General features: G+C 51.8%; 1 protein-coding gene across 1 annotated transcript in view; it reads right to left on the bottom strand.

The window, feature by feature from the left end:
• The window catches only part of LEF1 (lymphoid enhancer binding factor 1), a 67,608-nt gene extending 54,558 nt beyond the window's left edge, over positions 1-13,050 (bottom strand). Inside the window, 4 exon segments of the mRNA XM_082315049.1 lie at positions 9,589-9,722; positions 11,216-11,279; positions 12,215-12,443; positions 12,995-13,050. Coding sequence (XP_082171175.1) covers positions 9,589-9,722; positions 11,216-11,279; positions 12,215-12,424 — 408 coding nt within the window. The 5' untranslated portion in view covers positions 12,425-12,443; positions 12,995-13,050.
• Between the last annotated feature and the right edge of the window lie 6,026 nt (positions 13,051-19,076).

Genomic DNA, 19,076 nt, shown 5'->3' with positions numbered 1-19,076 from the left:
GATACCTCCCGGGAATCTGCCGGCAGCCACTGATGCGCTGCGATTTCCACGGGTCACGTCCTCACGCTAGACTCTACGTTGGGTAATTATACACAGAATTTACCTATTTCATGCTTAATTGCACAGGCACAAACTTTTGCTCCACCCCCGAAACAGCTATAACCTACCAGAGGCACTTTGTACAGGCAGCTCTCCCAGTCCTGGCTTAACCCCCTAGGCTCAAATCTCAGTCACTGTCTTAACCAGGTGTCCGCTCCTGGGAGAACCCACCAAGCCCAGCAGAGGGGAGGGGATGCAGGTAATGCATGAAAGGCCAACGTCAGCCCACGGCTGACTTGTGAGCTACAGGTTCCTGGGCTGTGAAATGCTGCCTCCAGAAGAGAAATGCAAGACCCACGCACAGGCTCTTCTGCTGACTGAACCTGAAAAAAATGCTTTGTCCAGAAGATGTTAGCCAGAAAGAGTCATTTAATGGAGGAGGGCATTTTTTGTGCAGTGAGCACAACTGTTTAACTAGCAGAACGTATTTACGTGCAGTCCTGGAGCCAGAGCTGGAAGACAAGCTCCACAAAAACCCCTCTAAAATCTCCTTCTCCTAAGAAGTCTGCCTCTGCCCCAAACAGAGGGGTTTCTGAACCGACTTTGGTTAAACCACATTTCCCAACTGAATGTTCTGCCCCATTAGCCTGTAATATTCTCATTTACACACATATCCCTGGAGAGAAAAAGAAAAAAAAGGGGAAGAATTTAAAGTTTCAAAGGAAGAAGGAAAGCTTTCTACACAAGTTGTTTTAGGAGGGCCCTTGAATTTAAAAAGTTTCAAGCAAAACAGCATTTTGACCAGCTCTCCTAGGGTCTCCTAGTGTTTCCTTATTGCAAAGTATGAAGTCATCTTTCACAGGTCACTCTGATAAGAAGCTTAGTAGTTGCCAGTTTAAAAAAAAGGTGTTTGCAATAGTGCTGTCAAGCTGTCTGGGGAGTTGCCTAGTAAATTAGCATTTTTTTGCGGTTCTCCTATTCCGAGTTTTCCTTCTGAAGATTTACATCTAAAACAGGATCTCTGCACTATTAGCTTCGAAATATCCTCAAAATAACTGAGAGAGGGGAAAAAAGTCACAACAAAACCAGAAAAATCCACACACTTAAAAGCTAAGCTTTTTAATTTTTTTTTTCCCTTTAAATCCAGCACAGCTTCTTTTTCTTCCTGTACCAGGGCTATTTAAGACATGAAATAATGTGTGAGAGAGAGGGGGTTTGAGTAACAAATTTTTCAAATCCAACATGCTCAGTTCAAACTTACTTTTTAAGCTGAATTTCAGTTGTGCGCAGGAGGAAATCGGGCAGTAAAGAACAGCCACAAATACAACCCAGCACGCTAGTGTCAAAGGGCAGCGAAACAAGAAGTTTTAGAGGCGTTCTATAGCGTAAATTATCTTAATTGTTTATGTTTTTCAAAATGTATTTTAGTATGTCCGATATATGGCTTATTTCCTCAATATCCTCAAAAACTCTCGGTGAGCTCGCTTTCCCTTTCGGTGTCGATCCCCCGCAGCCTGGAGGGGACCCGGGCAGGCTGCAGCCTGCCCCACCACCCCGGGCTCCTACACCTGACCGTCACCCACCTGCTCGCTCCCGCCCCGCTCCCAAAAGCTCCTCACGAGGCTGCGTGGGATGTAATCCGGGTCGGCGGCGGGAACCTTGCTCACCGTGGGGGTACGCGGGAGGTCTACAGGGAACTGCAACGAAAGCAGTACAGGACTGGGGGTGGGAGGATAGAGTGCGACCAAAAACACAATTACCACTTGTAACTGCAGCTTCCTAAACCTGATACAGCACCAGTCAAACTTCAGAAACTAGAGACCCTAAACAAATCGCTGGATTGTGGCATTTTAACAAAGTAAACACATTTGCATGGCTGGACACAGTTTATCTGCATTTTAGCACATCGGCAGGGAAAAGGCCTTCTCCCCAAGTGCAGTCTGCATTTGACAAGCGTTGACACCTTTAATCGTCACCTCCAGATTGTACTTTTTTTATACTATACAAAGCTTGCCAATGCAAGATTTGGGAGGGATGAAGAAAGATCAAGGCAAGAAGATATGCCAAAACTGTGGAGAGACAACAGACGGTCACAAAGATAAATCTCTGAGGCTGTTTTGAAATACAGAAAGAGGCAGAAAATTGAAGAAATAAAGCCTTATAGCCTTGCTAAGTGACCAGTTACTGAGACAGAGCGTTGGCTCTGAGCAGCCAGTGTCAACTAGGACCCCAACCCAGAAACACAGGGCCTACAGGGATAGCTTTTTAGAGCTCATCACTCTCCACCTCAGAGGCACAAAACTGCCCAACAAAAGTCCCATGTTTTCTTTCCCTGTTTTTTCGATGTACATGATGAATTAGACCATTTCCAGACTGGTTTTCTTTGGATAACACCTGCATCCCCATCCAGACCTCCAGTCAAGTCAGCTACGGGGAAAGCTGAGCTGCCATCAGTATCAATGGGATTTCAGCATCACGCCTCTCCATTCTGTGAAATCTCACTCCCCGTGCCTACACCGCGGGGTTTGTTGCAGGTCCCACAAGTCATGGTTGCAGGCTTCTTAGGGCAGGGCCATCGAGGACATGCAGTGCCTGGCACTGCGCTGGATGTGCAGCAGCAGCCTGCTTCAATCTACTGTAAAGCTTCCCTACTCAGAAAGCGAGGAAAAAACAAAAGGTCTAGCGAACAGATTTCTTCTGGTCTTAAAGCAGCATTACTAGAGCTTCCTTGCACCGTGAACACACACACACGTGCACCCCTGCTCATTCGAAGCGCCAGCATGTTCAGAAGGTACTTCGTGGCAAACGCGTGCATGAAATTACAGGCTCCCAGGGGACTTCTCCCCTGTGCACTGGCCTGGGTAGAGCAGACCTGCCTGCTGACTTGTCCAGCACTGTTTGAAGTACAGGACTAGAGTACTGAAAGCGCTTGGATACACAGACGCTTTTGGGAATTAGCTGCTCTCTGGCTAACTCCTAACCAAAGTGATTCTCTAGTTTATGTGTTACAGCCGGTGACAACAGTACACTTACATTTAAGTTAAACTGCCCATTTTATAAATATTCGATCAAAGCCTCGTAACTTTACACATGTAATTTGTGCTGACTAAGCTCATCCTATTGATTTTATGCCTCAACTTCACCTATACCCACAGCCACTTAAAGAAAATAAACAAACGCCGAGTCGACCTTTCAGCTCCATGAAAATGCTCTTCTACACGAGGGATTTGGTATCTTTGAAGATCACAGGCGAAGATATTCTAGGTCCTTCATCTCAACCCGAAGCATCAGCGAGCGACGCCACCGCCAGAGGCCAGGGGAAGGCATGCCACTTCTCCTCTGGCAGTTCGGACCGCTTTTCTTCCCCTTTAGGAGAACAGGCAATCCCTGGCCGATTAGCACAGTTGGCGCACACGTTAACTCCCTACTGCACTTTTAGCTCAATCCCAAAGATTCAATGAATACATTTTTATTTAAGTGCTCAATCACTTTCTTGCTGAGAGGACAGATTCCTTTGAAGTGGGAAACCCAAACTAAATAAACATATCCACAAGATCCAAGTCTCAAAATAGAAGCCATTGGGTTGCTAGATTAAGTTATTCTGAATGCAATTTTCTTAAGTGAATCTAATGCTGATGAAGGGCCGGAGTGACAGAGACGCTAATCCCCAACTGCCTGGGCAGGAGCAGCACGCCAAGCAGCTGCGCCGCCTTCCCCCCAGCGTCCTGCAAGAAGGGACCAAACCTGATGGCCAGATGAGAACGGTCTTCACGCCAAACATGCCTTACGGCCAAAAGCAGCTTAGTGATAACTGCCTGCTAGCCAGGACGTGGGCCGTTCGGGGTAAATGGGAGTCATTTATGCACAATTGGAGCATCACAGCACATGGCTCCCCTGCAGCAGTGGGGAGGACGCACGCCGAGGACAACCTGCCTCCACCAGGTCGAGGACCCACAGGCCGCCCGGCTCGCGGCAGCATTTCCCTCGGACCGGCCACACGCTGGATCAGCATCCGTCTGTGTAAGAGCAACACGGGAGATCACAGTGGGCCACATGACGCACAGACCTCGGGCTGCGAAATGTTCAGTGTCCATACTAAAGAAGACTCTTGTGCATGTGTCTTCTTCTGAGAGACACAGTAAGTGTTTCACTACTAGCAAAAAAAGCACATGCCTCTAATGGGCCTTCAGAAATATTACAGCAACAGTAAAATGCTTTTGTGTGGGTTATTTCCTTCAGGAGGAGTTTTCCCTAACTATAAACAGAAGTTAAGGACTTGGGAGGAGCCAGGCCTGCGGTACCCAGGCTTTTCGATGCCTACAGCGTTGCAAATATCTGGGAAAAGTCTTTTCCTCTTTTGATGCCTGAACCTGTGGAGCTTCAGGCTTTCTTCTTGAGCCATATCCTCCCTGGCACTCGCAGCCCATAACAAGCTATTCTTATTAACATGTTTTTCTGGACTGGGATTAAGTTGGAGAAGAGGTGGCACAGCACCAAAACAACAGGAATGACATTTTGCTTTTAAACCACCTTAAAATGAAAGCGGCAGCCCCACCTTTTACAGTTTATATTGAATTAGCTCCTAGATATATAGGAAAAAGGAGATTTAGGACATAAGCATGCACCCATCTTGACATACAAAAGCTCCAACTTTGATGATTTGCAATGGGTGGGGTTTTTGATTACCTCCGTTGAAGCCACACACATGCCACTGCTGCCTCCGGACTGAGAGGTCAGGAGAACATTTTCTTTCCCCCTTGCCCATTCACAATTAGATAGATTTGCTAATTGCATCACACTGACAAGGAGAAGGCAGCAAAAACAGAAAAGCCATTTTCTTCACCAGTATGTGCCCAAAGATCATGCTCATGATGGGCATACATACATAAGACTCTGCCTGGATCATGCCATCTTATCACGAGCAACCAGACCAAGCTTCAGACAAAAGCCAACCCAGAGGCACCACAGCAACTTCTTCTGCCCCGTTTTCCAAACGCAGAATTCATTTCACTAAGGGGAAGAAAGAAAGCACCACCCAAACTCAGCCTATGAGCATTCATGGCTTGGATTTGTGTTTCAAAGAGACTTGGCTTGTCAGAGCAGCTGACAGACGCGTTTGTGGCAGTGAGGTCCCTCTATTAGCCCTCTTCTCCCCCGGTGCTGGCATTTGGTGCAACTCAGTGAGCCCCTCAGCAAATAGTGCCAAAATTCCTCCCCACGCAAACCTGAATAAACCCCAGCAAGTTCTGCTTCCACAGAGTCAGGAAGCTTTGCGCTCCTCTGCACCTCATTTTGAAGTTAATTTAAGGAGGTAATCGGCATCATTCGACTTCACTGAGAAAAGGTGCGCCACGCAGGGTGAAGCGGCAGAGCCCCAGTGCTGGGTCAGCAGCTCCAGCTCGTCGAGCCTCTCGGCTCCCCGTGCAACCCGTTTCCTCAGGCGCGGGTCTGGGGTTGCAAAGAAAGAGATGTGCAACAGGACCACAGCTGCCCACGGCCCTCAGAGCGTCCTGCGCCGACGCCAACCCAGGAATTAGTGCAAAGCTTTCTGCCGGAGGATACAGGAGCAGGAGCTGAGCCCCAACATCTGTGCTACAAAGCTCATTTCATATTGGGCCAGGGAGCTTTCAGCTGACCACGGCTCCCAGCAAGTGCCCACAATTGCACATTCAGCAGAAGCTGACTCTCAGGAAAAGACAATATTATGAAAAATCAGGTTCGTGTCCTTCTGCAGCTGGATATGCTAGCTCTGACACTCCCATACATTCCCCTTGGGGTCCCAAAAATTCCCCACAAGCAAGTGAACCAGCCTGCTTTCACAGGGACAGGAAGATGCAGCTAGGGAAATAAACTCCTCTTACTGAGGCTTTGCAGCCACTCATTCTTGCTATTTCTACCCTCATCCTTTCTCCTGTCCATACTGTCTGCACAATTTTTCCTGAGATGCTAGCTCTTCAAGACAGGAGCTATCTCCATACCCCTTGCCATGCAGAAGCACACAAGGAATATCCAAAACTTGGGCAGGGTAGGGGGGTCCTGTGTATAAATGTTGTTCAAGCTCTCTTAGCAGAATTCTTCATCGTTTTCAAATGGATATGCTGTGTTTTGCAAGTCACTGTAAGGCATTTATAGATTGTATCCTCCAACCTATTTAACAGCTCCAGCTGCTACAAAGAGACAGTTTAGCCATGAAGAAATAAACCCAGACCCCAAGAACAGATAAGAACAGACAAAAGGGAGGTTGAAGAAATCCTCTGTCTTCCCCCGGAAAGTTTAATTCGTTGGGAAAGAAGGAGGAACAAAGACAAAATGATTTTCTGGATGAATTTAAGACACAGAGAAATAATCTTCTTCGGTCATTCCTTTGTCCCCACGTTCTCATCACACAGATGAGAAAGGTTTGCTACCCCAAAACTAGTGTTGTTAACGAAAAAGTAAGAAAAAACCCACACATCTTAGAAAACAAACAGCTGTCTCCATCTCCCACATTCAGTAACCCCCATGATGCTGAGAAACCACCAAAAGATATCTCGAGCACACAGGATGCACATTCACCAGGTGTTGCTGTGGTTTTAGTACCATCATGTGCCACTTCTCCTGCAGCCACCCAAACCAACTGCTTTGCTTTTTCACTTACCCAGCTATCTGATAAGAACACCTACTGCGGCACAAGGGTTGTACCTGAACTTGTAATTAACACTCCCCTGCTCCTACAAATCCAACTTGTAAGAGGCAAATCGGTTGCCAGAAAAATAAAAAACTAAAAAACTAAAAACCAAAAAAATTTTAAAAAGAGGGAGGAAAAGAGAAGACGAGACAACTCTAACAGTAGCAGATGAAGGAAAATTTGAAATCCTCCTCATACACCCTCTCCCCTCCAAAAGCTGCACTGAAATTACACTTATAGTTTTCTTCTTTTAAGGATTATTAGACACGTTGTGTCTGACTACAGATTTGTATTTTCAATTTTACTGAGCAAGAATGTAAAGCGTTTGCCTTTTTTTTTAAAAAAAGGCATTTTTTTTCCTACATATGTTGGTGAAAGTAACTTTTTTCCCATTTCAAGAAAGCTTTGCTCTCTCTGCGCTGGCATAGCAAGCCAAGGCCACCTCTGTCGGAGACGGTCCCCGTCCTGGGTCTGGCCGCCTTTCCCCGGGGTTGCATCCCCTGGGCGGTTTGCAGGCAGCCGGGTCCTTCCAAGGCTTTGCACCGGGCAGAAACAAAGATTCAGCGCCCCAGGGCGGCTTTTTAATCCTGCCTAACACCTCCAGGCAACAGATGCATCAACAAGAAGCGGCTTTGTCATGCAAATGGCAGGGCGCAGGTACACACTGCAGGGCTGCTCCACTCACAAATGGCCGGGGACTAACACCCCAGGGGAGATCCTCCACCTCCAGAGCTCGCTGGTCTCGGCTGCTCCTTGCCCCCCAGCCCCGGCACGTCCCCCCCAAAAAGGGGAGCAAAAGAAAACCTGCGGGGCGGGCGGTTGGGACCCCGCAAAGGTGAAGAGGCAGCGGCGCCCGGTGCTGGAGCTGTGGTTAGCCATGAAGCGAGCGAGCATGTCATCTCCTGGATGCGGCGTTTTGATCTCGCGTGCATTAAAACCCAGCTGTCAGCTAGGAGACTAACAAAGATTATAGTTCAATTAAACAAAAAAATTATTTAATAACTCAAGCGTGTAGCCTTGCGGTTAAACGGAAAGAACTCCAGGCTTATGTCAACATTGCAGCCCTGCAACAGCACTATTTTACCGAAATAGTGGTGCTGCTCTAACATGCAAGAGCAACACTGAACTAAATTAGCCCCTCAGATGTTCGGCAGGCAGCTTTACAATTAGAGAGCAGAAGCGTTTCCCCCCCTCCTACCCAGGTAGGATGGCTCCTCAAGTACCTGAGCAGGCAGCCTCCGCAAGGAGCCGATATTCTGGGGGCATCGATGCCAGCTCAGGAAAGAGCGGCAGCCCCACGGCACGCATATGTGGAGAAAATCCTCAGTGAATAATTAAACCGGATTTTGTTGTTCAAAGCCTTGCACCAGCACTAGGGACTTTCTTAAGAAGGTAACGTGGGAAAGAGGGGGTAAAAAAAGGTCTGAAGTTTCCCGGTCCTCACGGGGGCAGGTTTGAGCCTCGGTGCCCTCTTGAGAAGCTGCATCCTTTTCCCCACGACACATCCGAACTGAAGTTTTCTGTAGAGCAGCATTTACAACAACAAATATCAACAGACCGTGGTCATCATGCTTCACCCTAAATGGCTGCAGGCCTCTGAACTGTAATTCATACACAAACAAGGTCCTTTTTAAAAACAGACCTAGAGAAAGCAATATATTGCACGAGTTTTTACATCTTTCTAACACAAACGGTGACATATAAAAAGGGAAGATCTGTGTGTTTCCCAGTGCCAAACTCCCCTGTCATTCCAAATCCGAACATCCACTAATTTAACACACTTTGCTACTGTCAAATTACCGATACAGATTAGGCCCCCTCTTTTTTGATTTTGAAGTCAAAAGCCACAACCCTGAAGAAAAATCAAGAACATCGGAGAGCAAAATAATGCCAGTTGCTTCACAGAGGCCGCCAAGTAAAAATCTAAGAGCCAGTAAGACGGAAAACTGCTTTATCACAGAGAAATAACAGCATCCAACTTCTCATATCACAGCACACACAACTGCAGCGGCAGTTTTTCAGCAGCATGCCTACAAGCAAATTTGTTTCCTGCTCCACTCCGGTTCTACTAATATAATTTCCACACATCATTTTAATACTGTCTCCCCATCACTCTACACATATACCAAGAGGTTTATAAAAATAAATGGGAATTGAATACCCAAAATTAAAAGTACATTAAAATCCATCAAACGTGTATCTACACCAAAGGAAGCGGAGGGACCAACCTGGAAGAATCAGTGCCCACCACAACATAAAGGAAAGCTGTTTCTATTGCGTCACAGTTGATATTAATTCCTAAACGACCATTTCACAATTTGTGGCTGAAGATACAGAGTACGTTTCAAAGCAATACTGCCAGATACATAAAGCCTTCATGCAGAGCAACTGATGGCAAAAATAAATATCAACGAGCAAAGAGCAATGCCGTATCTGATGGCAAAAAAAAGAAGAATCAAATCTTTTCATCTTACTGACAAGCAACTTCAGCAGCTCTGCTTCCAGCCCTTGATTTTTTCCTCAACAAACGAAGAGTTAAAGCCAGAAAATTCACATCTGTCCCAGTCACTACAAAGACGGCATTTACATCATTCTGCCATACATTCTCCTACAGTCATCAACCAGGGCTCACCCCCCCAAAGCTCCCAGCCCCGTTCAAAGGATGTCAGACACCCCAGACGTTAATCTCAGCTTTTCCACCACAATCGCGTCCAACACCTCTAAGAGCTCTCAAACTCCACTGGACGGAGGCTCTGAACAGCAGAAGCGCAACCTTCACCGCAACTGGAGCTACCCAAAAAACCCCGGTGCAAACACGCACCGCAGACCAAACAGGAGGAAACCCAGCTCGCCAAAACCGGTCTTTGGAAGAGATAACTCACTGTTCTGGGGATGGGTGGCGACAGAGATCCGTTAGGCATGTACGGGTCGTTATTCATATTTGGCATCATGATATACCCAGAATAACCAGAGTATGATGGTCCCTTGCTGTATAAGCCACTGTCTGGATGCTTTCCTACGGAAGAGGAAACAATGATTACATTATTCCCCACACATGCATTTCTTGTAAATTAGAGCACTTAAAACAGGTACTGTGCATTCATAAAAATGTTCTGCATGCAAACGTTTCCTTACTTATGGAAATTACCTCTGACAGAAAGTGGTCTGCAGCAATTTGTAATAAGGTTTTTTTAAGAAGAGTTAATTTTTAAAGGAGCGAGTGCTCTCACTGAGGAGTTTATGCTTAAAATACGGAATAGCCTCAGAGTAACCAATTTATTTTGCTAGTCCCTGTTCAAACCAAGGCAAAAACATCAGCAATGACATCACATTTCTCAAGTAGCGGTTTTCCCCCATTTTACACATCCCTCTAGGATTTGTGGATTCAGAAGTATTGCCAGTATGGGTTTCCAACATCATTGTTAGGAAAGGGAGGAACAGGGCAGTGATAACTAGATATAATAATTTCTTCTCTCGCTGAGCCACTGTGTGCAGTGAACAATTCATTCTGGCCACGCTCACCGGGAACAATTAGAGGGCAGGGGATGGCTTGGAAGGAGACCCTAATGATTTGGGGGGTAGGGGGGAGGGCTGTTGAACACACATGGTACTACAGTCAAGAGGGAAGCCAAGTGAGGGAGGCTATTTTGTAGGAAAATAAAGAATTTGGGTCCAGGTCCTGCAAAGGGGGGTGAACAGGTCTCCCACCTATATGACCATTGAGAATGATACTACTCAAAGGTGAGGTTTTAAGAGGATGCAAGGCTGAAAAGAAAACTATACAGAGCCCCCTCACTGCCAAAATGCTACGAGCACGGACATTATTGCTTTTAGGCTGTTTAATGACCAATTTGGAGAAAGATCACCACAGAGTCCCGGAAAGCACCAGGACTGAACTGTGTCTGTCTTTATATGGAATTTATGATCTGGTTTAGTTCATGATGATAAGCATTTCATTTTAAACATAATCTCCCATCCTTCACAGCACACATTCTTTGTACGCGTGTCCAGCTTCCTAAGTGATATTCAATGAACTCTGTTATTTCCTCTGTCCTCCTCCATCAAAATTAACCAGCTGGTACATTAAAAAAAGCAAGAGGTCTGTTCATGCTTAGATTTGGAAGAGGAGATTTAAGCAACAGACTTTGGCTCTGGGGAAAAAAGCACAGAGTTTCTGAACACACACAACTCGGCTGCACTGTATGAGTAAAGAGATAGATGTGTTTAAGCTGATATCCTAAAAATAGTTATTTCTTCAGCGAAGATCCATTTGGCCTACTTATCAGCTTCTAAACAACCGAAATACCATTTGGTCACTCAAGATAAACATGCTGCACATCAATGTCTTTTTTTAAATTTGCTTTGAAAGCACCCTGGCATCCCCCTTCCCCAAAAGGTACCAGATCTATGTTTCCCAAAAGAAACCAAGCTCCAGTTTGAGGACCGTGAGGAGGCTCACAGGGGGACTACGAGGGACAATATCGCAAGACAGGACCATGCGCTTCTCACCTTCCTCAGGGTGCTCTCTGCCTTTATCATGGTAGGAATCCTGTGCTTGAGTCTGCCTGGAAACCTGACCACAGGGAATCCACCATCAGAAAAGAAGAGGAAAAAGAAGAGGAAAAAGAAGAAAAGTCATTGTATGGATGCTCATTTATTGATCACAGCGCTACAGCTTCTCGTAGAAAGAAAAAAGTTAGGGCGAGAGATAAGCATCTTTCTTTTCCCTCTTAAGTCACTTGGAAGGCAGCTGCACCAGAAACGTTTGTGTAAACGATGGTTTTATGACAACGTTAATAACTATGGGGCTTTGCAAAGCGTTTCTAGCAGAAGCGCCCTACATTTAACGAAAGGGGCTTATTTCTGGAAAATATGGAGCTTCGGCAGTCAAAACACTCTTTGTAAAAAGATACCAAAAATAATAATGAAAATCGGGTTGCCCTCATTACCAGATCTTTAGGAAAAAAAAGGAAAAAAAAAAAAACAAAAAAAAAAGGAAAGAAAAGAAAAAAAGCAAAAAAAAAAAAAAATGCAGCTTCCCCACTCGCCCTGAAGTTGTTTTAGCGTCGGGAATTTCTTCCCAAACAGTTTTATGCAAATCCCTGAAAGAGTTTACGGCTAATGCTCCGACCCCGCCGATTTTACCCAGGAAATTTCACGGCTGCTTGAGGTCTCACAGCACCGCACCGTCGGGGGACTCGCGGGAACTTTCTCGTCCCGGGCCGAAGCGCGGAGGGGGCCGCCCCCCCCTCAGCCCACCCCGGCCGCGGAGGGGCCCGCAGCCCGCCCGGCTCTGCCCGCCGCCCCTCTGGAAACGGGAGCTGTGGTAAGGTGATTTTTTTTTTTAGGGGAAATTCGGAAAATAGGGGTTTCCCCGCTGCCCCGCCGAAGCTCGCTCCCTCCCGCCCTCCCTCCCTCCCGGCGCCGGCGGCGGCCGGAGCCCGCCGGCGTCCCGCGGCCCCTCCGCTCCGCTCCGCGCTGCCCCGCGGAGGCCCCGCGGCCGCGCACCTCGTGCCCGTTGGCGCCGGGGGCGATCTCGGACTCGTTGACGAGGGAGGACTTGATGTCGGCCAGGTCGCCCTCCTCCTCGGGGTGGCTGATCTCGGCGAAGATCTTCTCCTTCTGGGGGTCCCCCTCGTCCTTGAAGGGGATCATCTCGTCGGTGGCGCAGAGCTCCGGGTCCCCCCCGCCGCCCCCGGCCCCCGGCAGCTGCGGCATCCTCACGGCAGCGCGGCGTCTGCTGCGGCCGCCGGCCCGCCGCGGGAAGGGGAGCGGGAGCGGGAGGAGCAGCGGGGGGAGGAGAAGGAGGAGGAGGAGGAGGGAGGAGGAGAGAGGAGGAGGAGGAGGAGAGAAGAAGGAAAAATCCCGTCAAGTCCTCGGGGTTGCTCTCGGCAGCTGGAGACCCCCGCCCGCCCGCCCGCCCCCTCGGGGCCGAGGTACCCCCCGCTCCCGCACGGCCCCGGCCCCGCGGGGAGCCTCGCCCCGCCGCGCCGCACAGCCGGAATAAGTCGAAATACCCCGGCTTGTGTCCCGCCCGCCCCCAGGGACCGCGCCGGGGACCGCCCCCCGGGAGCCCCGTCCCCCTCCATCCACCCCCCGGGCTCACCCTGGGGGTGAGGGGACGCGGAGGGGAGCGGAGCCCGCCCGAGTTTCGCCTCCGAGTGAAGTTGCCGCCACCCGGGCGGGCCCGAGTTAAAATAGCTGGGGGGGGGGGGGGGGGGGGGGGGCGGGCAGGGGGAGGGGGCGCCCCGGGGGCCGGGGCCGGCGCTGCCCGCGGCGCGCACCCACCGGGCCTTTGTCCGCCGCTTCGCCCGCGGCTCCGGGCACGGTTGGGCTCGGCTCGGCGGCACCGCGGGGGGCGGGGGGGCGAGGGAGAAACGGCCCCGGGAGAGAGGGAGGGAGGGAGGGAGGAGGGATGGAGCGGGCGGGGAGGCGCCCCCCCGCTTCCCTCCGCGCCCGCGGGCAGGGAAAAAAGTTGCCGCCGCGGCGCCTCCGCGCCCCCGGCCGCCTCCGCGCTCAGCGCCCGGCCGGGGCCGCCTCTGCCGCAGCCGGCGGGCGCGGCGCCCCGCGGGGGGCGGCGGCGGGGCGCGGGGCGGCGGCGGCGCAACTTCGGCATCGCGGCCGCCCGCCCCTGCCGCCCTCCCTCCGCCGTCGGGGCGGGGCGGGGGCGGCGGAGATGAAAGGAGCCGCCGCCGTGACTGACACCGCGCCCGGGGCGGGGGCGGCCCCGGGGGGGGCAGCGGGTGCGGGGCTGCCCCCGGGCAAACTTCGCTCACCAGGCAGGCGGACCCGCGTTTTTAGGGCTGCTTTGTTGAGGCTTCCACTTTTGGGGGGCAGGGGGGAGGGGGGCTGCGGCCACATGGCGCTGCGCGGGGAAGGGGAGCGGGGGCAGCGGGCGAGGGTTCGCCCGGGCGCTGCCCGCGCCCGCTTCGGACGAAGGGCAGAACTAACACATCGCCATTAACCGCAGCAAGCGCCGGGCAGCAATGCGGAGCAGCCCCCGAGCGACGGGGAGAAAACCAGGCGGGGTGAGCTCCCCCCCGTTTCAGACCGGTAAAAGGAGGCAGAGCACAGCAGAGATTCACCCCTCGCCCCGTCCCATTCCTTCAGCGGTCGGGCTGCCCCGTTAGCTCCCGGGGGACACGGCGTCGCCCCGGTGCAGGGTACAAGTACATTTAAAAAAAAAAAAAAAAAATCATCCAAACAAAAGCAGGCGCTGCGTTTGGGAAACGTCAGGATCCGCAACTTCTTTGATTTTGCGAACGCGATGGGCGCACATTTTGCAGGAAACAACTTCCCATGATTTTGGCATCGGAAAAGTGCGGTTCGTGCTTTGCACATGCCCCGCGAGGTTGCTAAACCTTCAAGCGCCGGGAGACGGAGAAACGGGAACATGTGGATCCTCAATCCGTTTTCAGCAGATGCCGGGCTCGGCGCGGCGTGAGGAGCGGCCGGCGCGGCGGCACCGCCGGCCGGGACACGGGTGGGCTGAGCCCGGCTGCCCACGCCGCCCCTCCGGTCTCTGCATCATTGCCCACGAACGAGTAATTAAAATCCAGCTGAGAAATGAGAACCCGCCAAACCCCGAGAAAGGGAGCAGGTCGTGGGGAAACGGGGGATGGACTTGTCAAGTCGAACAAGTGCGTAAAATAAATAATCGAGAAAGACAGAAATTAGAAATGTAAACCTTGGGAAGGGGCTTAATTGTGCAGCGCCCCGCGGATGGAGGGAAGCCCCCTCTCTCCCGAAGGCGGCTGGAGGGAGGCGATCGGGAAGCGGTTCTTTGGAAAACGGCAACGGGGGGATGGCTTGTGCGCGGCGATGCCGCCGCATCCCTCCCGCCCCTCTTCCCTTCCCGGCGCTCGGCGGGCACCGGGCACCCGGGCCGGGGGAAGGTGCCTCGGGCCGGTCCCTTTCGGAAAAAAACCCCTACGGCGAGCGGCCGAGCGTTGCCGCCCGCTGCCCCCGACGGGGCGGCCCGGCCCGGGAGCGGGCGGGGGTCCCCGCCGGAGGAGCCGGCAGCGCGGCCGCCCGCCTCTTTCGTTACCGGGTCCCTCTGGAAAAACAGCCTCCCCCCGCCCCTCCGCCGTCCCGGGGTCTCCCCCTTCATGTGGATTGGAGTTTTTCCCGGATCAGTTTTTTTGGTGGAAGGATTTTGAAGGCAGAAGAGGGCCGGGGTGGGGGCGGCGGGGCGGGGGGGAGGTGGAGACCGTAATGATTTATGACAAGAGGATAAAGTCAGGAAACCTCAACTCCAACGCCAGATTTGACTGGAGACAACACAAAGCTGTCGCTTTACTCGCAGTCCGTGGGGCTGGGGAGGGGGCACGGCCCGGGGGGGGCCGCCCCGCGGTGCCCCCGGCAGGACCCCGCCGCCCTCCCCGCTGCCTGCCGCCCCCGGCTCCGCACCGGCGCCCGCGCCGGTTAGTACTTTACCAGGGCTGGTTTTTGCGTTTTAGGTGTTTTCTTTTTTTTCTTTACGTTTTAGCGTGGTTTTGTATTTTCGCGTTTTTTTTCTTTTTTTTTTTTTTTTTTCATTTTGGTCGGTTTTGCATCTTAGCTTTCTTTGGTCGTTTGAGCGGGTTTTGGCGTTTTAGAGTTGGGGTTTTTTTTCCTTTTTTTTTTTTGCATTTCAGCGTTGAGGGGGACCGCACTTCCAGCACTCCCCGACGGCCAGCCCGGCTCACCCGTTCTCGGGGGGGGGGGTGTATGGGGGGGGTACGCACAGGGGAGGGGAAACCCGCCGCCGGCCCCGGGGCGGGCCGAGCACCGGCGGTCGGGGCAGCGGCACGACCCCCGCAGAGCTTCAGGGGGGCTGACCGCCGAGAGGGGGGAACCGGGGTCTCAAGGACGACCCCCCCCCCCCGGGCGCAATAACCGGGGGGGGGGCACCTTCGCATGCAAAGCGCCGTCCGCCGCCGTTGCCCCCTATATAGGGGAGGGCGGGAGCGGGGCGGGGCGGCGGCGCCTTTGATGTCCCGCCGGCGGCCCCTTTCATCCCCCCCCCGGCCCCCCCCCCGGCCGCTTTGTGTGACTAAATTTGGCAGGAGCATGGAGGCGCGCCAGGGCGCCCACGTGTGCGCCGAGCTCCCAGCTGAGCGGGCGAGGGTTTTCTTCCGGGTAAGGAGACAGCGGGGGGAGATCAAAGAGTTTGGGGAGCTGGAGCTGAAATGTGCAGTGGAAATAAAATTAAAAAAAAAAAAATAATGCTACAAAAAGAAAGAAGGAAAGAAAAAAAAAATCCTCCCGCCTGGACGCATGCCAGCCCGGAGGCACGGGGGAGAGGGGGGAGCGCCGCGCACATGGTGGGGAGGGACCGGCGGGAAGGAGCTAGTTTTCTCCGGGAGGGAAGAAAAAATCAAATATATTCTTGCAAAGGGGGTCGCAGTTATTTTCTGAGAGGAAAAAAAAAATAAACCCCAAACCAAAAAAACCCCAACCCTTTTGTTTAAAACCACCGGGCTGTGGAGCCAAGCGGGCTCCGCCTGGAAGTGCCGCCCGACGGCGCGTCCCTGCGCCCGGCCGGGCCGGGGCGGCGCGGCCCCGGGGGGAACCTCCTTGATACTGACCGACAAACCAGCGAACAGCGGCAAAAAGGCGCCCTCCCCCCCGCCCGAGAGGCCAGTGCCAGCTTGGAGGGAGCCTTTCTAGGCAAACCCTCCGCGGGTTTTTTTTCCCCGGGGGGGAAATGTCGAGGGTGGCCCCCCGAGGGGTGGGTGCGCGGGCGGCCTTTGCGGCAGCCCACGCTGTGCCCTGCGGCTCCCCGACGGGAGAGGCGTGCACCCCGCTGCTGAGGTGCGGCACGGCTTTTTTATGAGCTGTGAGGTGCATGGGTGGCAGAGCTGGGGTGCGGGAGGGGAGCCCCGGGGGGCACCACCACCGCCCTGCACACCCTGCCCGCCCCAGGCCCGGGGGGACGGCCACCCACCTCTGGGCTCCTGCTGCTCCCTCAGGACTGCAAAGCACAAAAAAGGCTGTCGGATTTAAAAACCTCTCAAGTGAAGCTTCTACAGTGCCTTTTCAAGGCAATGTGACGGAATTATGCGTGTTCCCTGGGTCTGCGTTTGCCACCCCATTTAGATAACATCTGTGTTTTATGTGCAAGTTGAATATATAGGCTGAATTCCCAAATTCCTGCTGAAGCAAATAAATCCTCCTCCGTCGGGACGTGGAGTGAGCAGGGCCGGAGCAGGGATGCGACGATTAGCCCTGGGCTCTGCAGCGTTATCGCTGCGGTCTCCCGCACGCGCCGCTGCTGCGTGGCACTGCTGGGGAGCCAGCCCCCGGGCTGCCTCAGGATGCATGAATGTATTTAGAAATACGGACCTGTTCCTTGCCTCTAAAACAAGGATAATACTTCTAAGCCTCTTTTTCACCCTGTGAGAGTAAATGCAATGTTGTGTGTAAGAGGCTCGCTGCTCCTCTGACGAATGCCATAGGAAAAGCTGTAAATAACAGATCTGGATGGGTTTTGGGCAAAAACCAAAGCGCCCTCCCTCTCGTGTCATACCAGGCAGACAGTCCCTTTGACAGTGCAGTCCCTTTTCAGTGCTTTTACCAACGCAGGGTCCAGATAGCCGGTGTGGCTTTGGATTTCAGTCCAGGTTTGGGTTGCAGACACTGTGGCCTACAGCCGCATGACCCACATCCAGCTGCTGGTCGGCGTGGGTTGCCTGCTGTGGTCTCCAGACGCTGCTGGGGCTGTGGGGTCCCAGATGACGGAGCAGTGATGCCGGTCCCCGGCAGCCTCGGGGGGACTTAGGCAGGGGTGGTGTGGGAAGGATTTCTCACCGCACACGTCATCATTTCCCTCATGGTGGCTAAAAGGGCTTCTTTCTGACAGTCCGTGGTTGGGCGAAGTCAAGAGGATGCTGCCACGTAAAGGGAAGAGCTCTGTATTTGCTGTGGATTCGTCCTTTGAATTGAGGAAAAAACAAAAAGGGAATAATGTGTGCTGGTTTTGAAAACTCAGTTATTATGAGTCTTTATGAAATGCGGACTCATTTTTTAAAATGATAACAAAGGGCATCCTGGCTATATTTCTAGCAGCTATATCAAAGAGTAACTGCACTTCTCATTTAAAGCTACTTTGAAATAGATCACATGTAATAGGTATTAGGATATAAGAGTGTATATGTGCTTTTTGCTTTTTAATTTACACATCCAGCTTTCCAGTTCTGGGATGCCATTAATGTTCTTAGCCCAGAATTACTCTATTTAAAGAGCTGGGTTTTCTTAGCCCTTGCGACAACATGGGCTTTATGAGATTTGAGTGGGCAAATCTCAGCAGCGCATTTTTACTGTAAGAGCTTCTGTTTAGAGGAAGGCATCGGCGGCTCAGACCTCACAAATATGTTATCTCATTTTGAGATTAAAATAGTTAGCAGTTCAGGGGCTGCTTTCTTCTTCGTTCTTTACGCACAAGATAAAATACAGGGGAAGTGGCATGGTTTATTCAAATAAATGGTGACACGAAGTAGCTTGCGAACTAACCCTTACATCGAGCAGTGCCGTTGCAGGATTATTTCTGATGACTCATCAGATCAGATAATCCGCAGCCTGTGGATAAAAGGAGAGGCAGGACTCAGAGTCAGAACCAAGCCCAGAAAGCCACGCACGGGAGAATGCAAAATTGAGAGGTTAATGTTGTATTAAAGGTAAGACCTGAAAAGAGCAGAGCAACGTGCTGCCCCCCAGCAGGGATTTTTAGGCTGGGATTTTTGAAAGGACCGAAGACATGTTCAAAGGGAGTAGAGTACTACATCCCTGAGGGCACCTTTGAAAATCCAAACTTCAGTAGTTTTGTTGGACACTACATTTATGAGAGATTCTGGCTGAAGAGGTGTGTTTTAATTGCAGAGTAGCAGTTTTGGCCATTTACGTCAACATTTCCTACTTTCTTAGAGGGGGAAGTTCTGCTCCTGAATAAATAAATGTTCCACGTAGCCCAGAACGGATGAGATTTTCTCCATCCCTGAGAGCCAGGATGCCGCAGCTGGGGGCAGTGTCTGTGGGCAGGTTTGCACAGGCCCCTCCGACCGAGTCCTGCTTCTGCCTCTCTAGCTTTGCACTCAGAAGTGCCTGTGCGCGTCTCGCACTGCGACTTCTTGGATGCACCAGGGAAAGGCACTGAGGGGCTTTTGCCGGGCGTTTTGTGCACGCGTCGTTGGAAGCCGTACGCTGAAAATGCTTATTTCTATTGGTACTTGCTTGTACAGTGCAAAATTAGTATCTGTAGCCCCAGAAGTATGTGAGGTCCTTTGTGGAGAAGTCATCCTTCTACAAAAGCCCTTGGCATGGCTATAGCTAGGCCTGTTTCGGAATTCAGCATAAACCAATGGATATATTCTGCCAAATATATCATGAACAT

Source organism: Platalea leucorodia, assembly GCF_965183815.1.
Source record: "Platalea leucorodia genome assembly, chromosome: 6".
Lineage (NCBI taxonomy): Eukaryota > Metazoa > Chordata > Aves > Pelecaniformes > Threskiornithidae > Platalea > Platalea leucorodia.
This window is presented reverse-complemented; position numbering and strand designations above follow the sequence as displayed.